This window comes from Paramormyrops kingsleyae, chromosome 8 (assembly GCF_048594095.1).
Source record: "Paramormyrops kingsleyae isolate MSU_618 chromosome 8, PKINGS_0.4, whole genome shotgun sequence".
In the NCBI taxonomy this organism is placed as follows: domain Eukaryota; kingdom Metazoa; phylum Chordata; class Actinopteri; order Osteoglossiformes; family Mormyridae; genus Paramormyrops; species Paramormyrops kingsleyae.
In genome coordinates this window covers 32,036,194-32,044,157 of record NC_132804.1, presented here as the reverse complement: position 1 = coordinate 32,044,157, position 7,964 = coordinate 32,036,194, and the positions used below count along the sequence as shown (strand labels likewise).

Here is a 7,964-nt window from a genome sequence, read left to right as displayed (position 1 = left end):
ACATATGGTCTGTATAAAAAGTCAGAAGAACATTTTTGTCTGGCAAAGATAAACACACTGTTTATTGCTTTTTTTGAAATCCTGTCTTGTATTTTCTCAGTTACCTTTATACATGTCATCCAGAATGTCCTGTTCCGATTTGTGTGTTTGTGTGAGAGAGAAGGAGAGAGAAAGTGAGAGAAAGAGACCAAAGGGCCCCCACAATATGATAAAAACCTGTTATTTCGATGTTGTGGGGACCATTTTTCAGATCCCCACAAAGATCTGTGAATGCAGTCAAAAAACTAAAAAATCCAAAAAGTCTCGTATATTGTTTGGTCACTTATAGTTAAGGTTAGGGCTGGGTAGGGATTAAGGTTGTCATGTTGTGATAAGAGTTTTCCCCATAGAAATGAATGGTGAGTCTCCACAAAGATACATTTATAAACCTGTGTGTGTGTGTGTGTGTGGGGGGGGGGGGGCTTACCCCACAAAAATTGCATCTTAGGCTGTACACAGCGGCTGTAACTGTAACGCTGACACAAAATAACAACAAAAAGAATCCAAATCCTATCCATCCATTCATTTTTAACATTCACATGTTGCAGTATACTGATTTATACAATGATGTAAATAAGATACATAGAGAAATTAGAGATTATAATATTTTTTGGATTATCGACTATGGACGATTGCTGGATAATGTTTTCATGATTATTGAAAATTATAGTGTTCCCTTGGGGTGAATCTGACACACCTATATCAGAATTGTGATACGTCACAAAACACCAGTCATTGGAATAGCAGGCAGATCCAGATTAAGCTGGAATATTTTGTTTAGAGAAGGTACCGGTTCCTCTCTACAGTGTAAGAGCAATTCTGTTTATTCACAAACATGCAATCCCTTCTTTCCATGTTACTCTGATTCACACTCAGCTCAGTTATATCAATGTGTGAACCTTTGAAGATTTCCTCAGGTTTGGCAACTGTCAAACTAATTATGCAGTGGTCAGCAATCTTGCCTCACACCTCTTGGACTAGGATTTAAGTCCTCGCCTTGGCTCTGGGTGTCCTGGAGTTTGCATGTTCTCCTTATGTTGTGGCGTTTTCCAGTTTCCCCAAAAACATCCATCCTTGTTTTTGGACTGGGGGGGGGAGGGGACTGGAGAAACCCCCATGACAACATGGGGAGAACATGCAAACTCCACACACACACACACACACACAACAAACATGGAACCCTAGCAGAGACTGTGATGGGTTGGTGACCCATTGTGGGTTATTCCCTGCCATGTGCCCAGAGCTTCTGGGGTAGGTTCTGTACCCCCATAACCCTGCATATGTACAGAAGAAGGATGGATGGATTTGATTAAAGAAACAAGATCTTGAAATTGAATCAAATAGCATCTTAAAAGTCATTTTAAGCGGTCATAAATGAGTTTTCAGTTCAAACCTCTCTTCAGGCAATATAACTAGGTGCAGTACCGGACAAAACTTGTGTGGCGCCCTAGGCAAGCTTCATCGCCGGCACTCCCCGTCTGAGACGTGAAGTGAAATTGCTTCGCTAAGTCAGCGCCCCCTCAGACGAGGGCACCCTAGGGGGGCTTCTATGTTACCTAATGGGTTGAGCGGCACTGGATCGGTGCTCTATAAACCGGGAAATAAGAAAACTGATTCCCCTGCCGACTCAGAAAATATCTCTTTCATGTGATTAACAGTTAGCCGCATTGCGCATTATTTTATTCTTAGCAGTTATAGCTATTAAAACTAATGAACTGATGACCCACACAAGCCGCTGTAATTCCTCCAGCTTGTCATTATCTACACATAGCTCCAGCAAGGGCATGAATACCCAGCATTTTACAGGGGCCCTTAAATATGCAGAATTAGAATTTAGTGATTAATTGTCATTGTTGACACACCACAACAAAATGTGTTCACTGCATTAACCCATATGTGACATAGCAGGGGGCAGCTAACACAGCACCTGGGGGCAGTACCTTACTCAGGGCACCTCAGGGGTGCCTTGGTGGTCAGGGATTCAAACCAGCAATCTTTCAATTACAAGAGCACTTCCCTAACCATTAAGCCACCACTGCCCACTACTGCCTATTTTGGCCATGAGGGCCTAAGGTGACGTTTTGTCAGGGGGGGCCCAGAATATCTAGGTTGGACATCAACACCCAGAACAATCGCTGAAACTGGAGGTCATCAGCAGTGACTGACATGATGCATCCAGGTGCTGGAAGGTCTAGTACTGTAAGTGGAAGCTAGCTGCCAACCTGTAACGGTGGACTAGAGGTAACCTTTGTTTCCTAAATACCATGAGAGTCCATGAGTTGGATCCCATATTATTGTTGAAAATACTGTTTGCATCCATGTAGCTCAGGATTAAACTTGACATAAGCTGTTGACTATTCTATAATAAATATCATAGTTATTTATTAATGGTGATTTTTCTGAAACATCACAAAAGTTATACTCATAAGTTTTTTTGCACATCACTTTAATTAGACATGTAAACCTTTACCTATCGATCCGTCCATCCGCCAACTACAACACTGGCCTGAGATTTTCAATTCAAGACAAGTCTGCACACACATTTACATGTATGTAAGAGTTTATTACCTTGTAAATAGTCTGTATGGTTTGCAAACTGCCTCGACGCTTTTGATGTAGGTAATTTTAGGTTTATAATGGAATAATAGAGATTTGCCTTAGTTCTTGCGTGACCGTCTGAAAGCGTGAGTGTCACGCCAGATGCGTGTGAGTTGGCAACCCTGACTGCGCCGCACCCTAAATGGGACGCCAGTAAACGCTCCGAGCTCGACTGGACGTGCATAGTCTGCAAGAACACTCCTGATGACGAAATTTACGTCACTCTCACTGTGCACGAACCGTAACAGCACACGGAGAAGTGAAGTACAAACTGGGCAAGGCAGGTAAGTCGGTAAATTGGGATAGAGTCATACCTTTAATGAACGCAAGGTGGCGTGCGCGATCCCGCTAGATAGCGACAAGATGGCGGCCGCCGCCGGATCAGGTGAGAATATGTTAGTATTGGCTGCGTAATTGTTAGGTATGTTATTAAATGTCCAACTGTAGGAGACATAATATTAAATAATATCAATAAAGCGTGCTTTTCCAACTGTAAAAGTATCCAAATAAGTATATATTGGAGTACTTATATAACTAATCGTTTACCACTGCCTTAGTAGACCAGGAAAAGACGAAGGTAGCTAGATGGAAAACTATAAAATTATGCGGTAATAAAAATATTTCGTAACAGAAATAATGTTATAATATTTGCGGTACCTTTCGAACTGTACACTATTTCAGTATAATTGCACAACCTTTACCACAATTGTCACGTTTAAGCAGATTGTCCAAAGCTCTACTTCCGTGTCATGGACCAGCTGTTAAAACCTATTCATCCTGAGTTTTACATCCCTTGTAATATTATTATTTAATTTGATTCACACATTTATATCACGTTAAGCGTAGTATTATGATTTATTTGCTAAAGTAAAAAGACATACCGTATTGACGCCGTACCAATATTTTGATGAAAATCACATCACATCAAAACTGCCAGGAATATTAGACAATTTCACTCATCATTAACTAGCTTTCTGTGCCAGCTGTTTTACTAATATAAAGCAGTACTACCCGGCTTCAATATTTCCTTTAAATATATCCTAGTTAGCTTGGGATTTTAAGCATTTCTTGCGCACTTGTGTCACATATTTGAGGCCTGTTGTGATGATTCATATAAAAATGGTCATCGTTAACGACAGGGATGATGGATAATACGCGATCTTTGTATTGAGTTAATTCTATAACAAGTCCTTTACCATGCTACATTGTTTTTCAATGGTTAAAATGAATTTGGAAGCTTGTCATGCACTATATGTCTGCGTTATCTAGAAACCACTTCCTTTCCTGTGCTTTTGGCAGTTGTATAGCCATTTGGCAAGTTAATAACGTCTCCGTTACACTTAAATATATTACCTTCTGTTTTTTCGGGTTTTGATCACGGATCATCGCCCCAGACTTTTGAGCTTAACTGATGACACGATGATACGATTTAGGCTTTTTCATTTCAGTATAATCAACTGTTAGTGCGGTCATTTTTGCTTTCATGTTTCTCTATATTAAAATGTGTTTTCTAAGACGCAGTATTTAGGAAATTGCTTTATAACAAGTATAATTTTTCCGGTCGAGGCAGAAGATTGTCTAAGATGAGCCTGTGTATTGTTGTAGTCTGTGTGCACATTACATGTGTATGTGTGTGACTTCCTGTGGTTCAGTGTCTTTGTTTCACTTCAGGCGTGAAGGTTCCTCGTAACTTCCGGCTGCTGGAGGAGCTGGAGGAGGGTCAGAAGGGTGTAGGAGATGGTACCGTGAGCTGGGGCCTGGAGGACGATGAGGACATGACCCTGACTCGCTGGAGGGGGATGATCATTGGCCCACCCAGGGTCAGCACATTTAAGTCAGGCCTCTTGTATTATTAATAACAGTGATCATAAAATAATATTATTTCTTTGCTTGTATTGCCTGTGTGTGTATGAAAATAGTTTTTAAAAATGTTCTCTGCTAAACATGGTTCCTCAGCTGTTCTCCTGCAGATGCTTCATCTACTAAAAGGTCGAGGCCATAGATCGTGTTGGAAGTTTTCTCTATGTGCATTTTTGTGAACTCATTGGTGTTTTTAATATTAATTCTAGCTTATTTGAGGTTAACTAGTTATTAGGTTATATGTCCATATTTTCCTGTTTAATGACTCAAAAAGTGTAATCTTTCCTGGAGTTATTGATTCTTGTTACTTTTGCATGGCAAATACTAGAAGAAGTGTTTTTCTATAACAAAAATCGATGTCTACTATAGGAAAAAGGGTGGTTTCCTTTAACTTGTGCACATTGTACATTCTTTATGTTAAGAACTTAAAGTTAGTGATTAGTGTTTCTCTGGGTATAGGCTAAATGACGGATTAGTGTACTTATCATTCTATCGGTGTACGCAGCCATTCGCTATAGGCCAGATTCAGTGCTGGTTATAGAATTTCCTAGCTATTGATTGTCTTATAGTGGAATGAAGGGGTTGCTTTCTTGTCACTGCTATATTTCATAATTATTTGATGTAGGAGGTGGCAAGTTTCACATTTTCAGTGCTAAGATTAACTTAAGATAAAGAGCCAGAGAGAGGCTTAACTGTTTGAGATCACCTGGGCCCTCAGTGAAAACTGCAGAGCAAGTTTAGCCAGTAGAGAGGAGGAAATAAGGGCTACAGGCTGATGATAGAATGAGACTGAAGCTGATGCTTTCCTTGTCTTTCCTGCAGAAAAGAACCACATTTTTCAAAACAGCATTGCAGTCTCCCATAACAGATGTTGCTGATATCACAGATGTCTGCTTGCTTTTTAACACAGAGTTTAGTAGTTTGTGATGATATTTGAATATTAATGATATGTGTAATTTGTAATGAAATGTATATTTTTTTAATTAGTATGTATTGTGTATATTATATACCCTGTGATCGGGTTATTCCCTGCCTTGTGCCCATAGCTTCTGGGGTAGGCACAACCCTGCATAGTATAACTGGGTACATGGATGGATGGATGGAGGGATGGATGGATGGATGAAGGGATATTATATACATAAGAGAGGAGACAGAGAAGGCTAAAACAGAATAAAACACTTTAGCATTTGTCTTACTCAGCATCTTATTGGGGGATACTTTGAGTCTTCACATGCGATGTTAATTGAAATAGCTGCTTAGATACTGGTTGATCTTTAAGGAGATGCTGGGAAGACATGGTCTTGAACATCTTTGGGCAACATCTCCTTTCTCCTGAACTCCTTGTTTTATAGTCTTTTTGCTATGGAGCATATAAGGCATGTATGCCATGGGTGTTTCAGCTTTTCAGCTGGTCCTTGTCCCAGGTTCATGCCAACATGTAAAAAGACATTTTCCCTATTGGTTTCAACTATTTTTGTTGCTGTTAATCTTCATTATCTTTGTGGTATTTTCTTACTACTTAGGTGAGCCACAGTATCTATGAACAATGATGTTTTTTGGTTTGCTACTAGTTTAGAGGCTGGATAATTTGCTGGTATGAGAATTAACTTGTGCGCTAAAATGACAAGATTGTTTTCTGGTTCTGATCATTTTAATGTCTAATTTCGTACTTGTTTGGAATCTGAGTGGGGGATGGAACTGAAAATGTTAAAAAGTATAAAAAAAATTCTTGCATTCTGCTTTTTAACAGACTTGCCAAGAGCTGGTTAGTATCACAAGAGGCAAGCTTTAACATTTTTGTCATCACACCTAATTGCAGACAATCTATGAGAACAGAATGTACAGTGTGAAAGTGGAGTGTGGACCCAGATACCCAGAGAGTCCTCCCTTCGTCAGATTTGTCACTAAAATCAACTTGAATGGAGTACACAACTCAAATGGCGTCGTAAGTATTCCCCTACTGTGAAGGGCAGAACATTTCATCATAACCACGGTGAAAAGGTTCCTCTCTAAGCATCTAAGGAAGGAGATGGTTCTGTGAATCCCTCAGCAGTGGCTGTCATTCATCGTGTGTCTGGTTCGCCCTCTACAGGTGGATATGCGCGCAGTGTCGTCTCTGGCCAAATGGCAGAACTCGTACAGCATCCGCGTGGTCCTGCAGGAGCTGCGGCGTCTCATGGCCTGCAAGGAGAACATGAAGCTGCCTCAACCTCCCGAGGGACAGATCTACAGCAACTGAGCCTTGACCTCTTCTCCTTATGGTTTTATCCATCCTTCATCCCATCCTTCCTTCCTTTCCTGTGTTTCGCACTCTTCCCCCCACCGCCTTCCTTCCATCTGAGCCTGTGGAGTGTGTGTTCCCTTGCACCCCTCTCTGTCCCTAACCCCCTCTTAAGTAAAGCCCCCACCCCTTCCCCACTGGATAGACAGACATGATTTGGGTCAGTAGGCCGAGCAGAGGAGACCATTATGATACTGTACATCTTACTAATCTTTTTTTATTATTTGTTACAATTGCCGATTGTAAAATAACATAAATGATCTTATTGCGTGTACCTGTGTGAGTCTGTTTTTGATGAGCTACGCTGTGAGGAATTAACAGGCAACGACTCCTCTGGTGCAAACAGTAAGATCTTCGGCTGCAGGACGGACATTTCTGTTTTTCCTCTTGCCTAGTTTTGAATTTTAATTAAATTTCAAAAGCAACTTCTGCTTGCTGTTCAGCTCAGTGGACTGGTTTTGGGATGCTGTTATAGGATCACCTTACATTACACTGGATTTATCTAGTACTGAAAGCTAGGATGCTGAGCTGATTAAGGGTGTATGTGTTTTAGAGACATGCTCATTTCTGAGTCGTGACATTTTCTCATGACTAAGCTGGATATGGTGACAGGGCTTTGCTATGAATATTGCGGTACATTCTGTACTCCTACATCAGTTTTTCAAATCATCTGTAGCTTTACACATTCTATAGAAATTAAATCTATCATTTTTGCGCAAGTCTTAAGACCAATCCATTGGAATACTGTGCCATTATTACAATGTACTATTTTAATGATGTGTTTGACTTTGACATCCAGTTTCTAATTTAAATCCTTGTCTGAGGCGGGGCATGCTGGTTTTGTCCAGGCTAAGTTGTCAACAGCCATATTTTCTTCCTTTGATTAAACTGCTTTGTTTAAACCAACTGCACAATGCAAATTGTGTTAAACCAAGTGTGTCCCCTCTTGCAGGCACTATGCTCCTTTGAATGCCAATTCTGTTAGCTAAACTTGCATTTAGCAATTTTGGTGTAATTCATGTATTTCAACACTAGAGGGGGGGCAATATAAAGCATGATACCGGGTTCTTGTTTTTCTGGTCACTTTGGAGACTTGTATGTTTGACATCTACATTAACTGTTTTTTACACCACACATTAAACAGGGGCTGTGCCCCAAATGATCAGCCTGGTGCCACTGCGTTATG

The 7,964-nt window shown here is 40.5% G+C and overlaps 1 protein-coding gene across 2 annotated transcripts; it reads left to right on the top strand.

Annotated features, from left to right (window-relative positions):
- Nucleotides 1-2,905: 2,905 nt before the first annotated feature.
- Nucleotides 2,906-7,684, top strand: ube2v1 (ubiquitin-conjugating enzyme E2 variant 1). Of its 2 annotated transcripts, none has more exons than XM_023796787.2 (4): nt 2,906-3,022; nt 4,309-4,457; nt 6,317-6,442; nt 6,590-7,684. In XM_023796787.2, exons 1-4 carry the CDS (start codon nt 3,001-3,003, stop codon nt 6,734-6,736), a joined length of 444 nt encoding a protein of 147 aa, XP_023652555.1. In that variant the 5' UTR covers nt 2,906-3,000; the 3' UTR covers nt 6,737-7,684. The 2 variants fall into 2 exon arrangements, with proteins under 2 accessions (XP_023652555.1, XP_072571788.1); XM_072715687.1 differs by having other exon boundaries at nt 3,010-3,032.
- The last annotated feature ends 280 nt before the right edge of the window (nt 7,685-7,964 follow it).

Excerpts from the sequence above, each read along its gene's own strand:
- ube2v1 (XM_023796787.2), top strand. The coding sequence starts at position 3,001 with ATGGCGGCCGCCGCCGGATCAG. Across the intron at positions 4,458-6,316 it reads TGATCATTGGCCCACCCAGG|ACAATCTATGAGAACAGAAT; the intron begins GTCAGCACATTT and ends ACCTAATTGCAG. Across the intron at positions 6,443-6,589 it reads TACACAACTCAAATGGCGTC|GTGGATATGCGCGCAGTGTC; the intron begins GTAAGTATTCCC and ends CGCCCTCTACAG.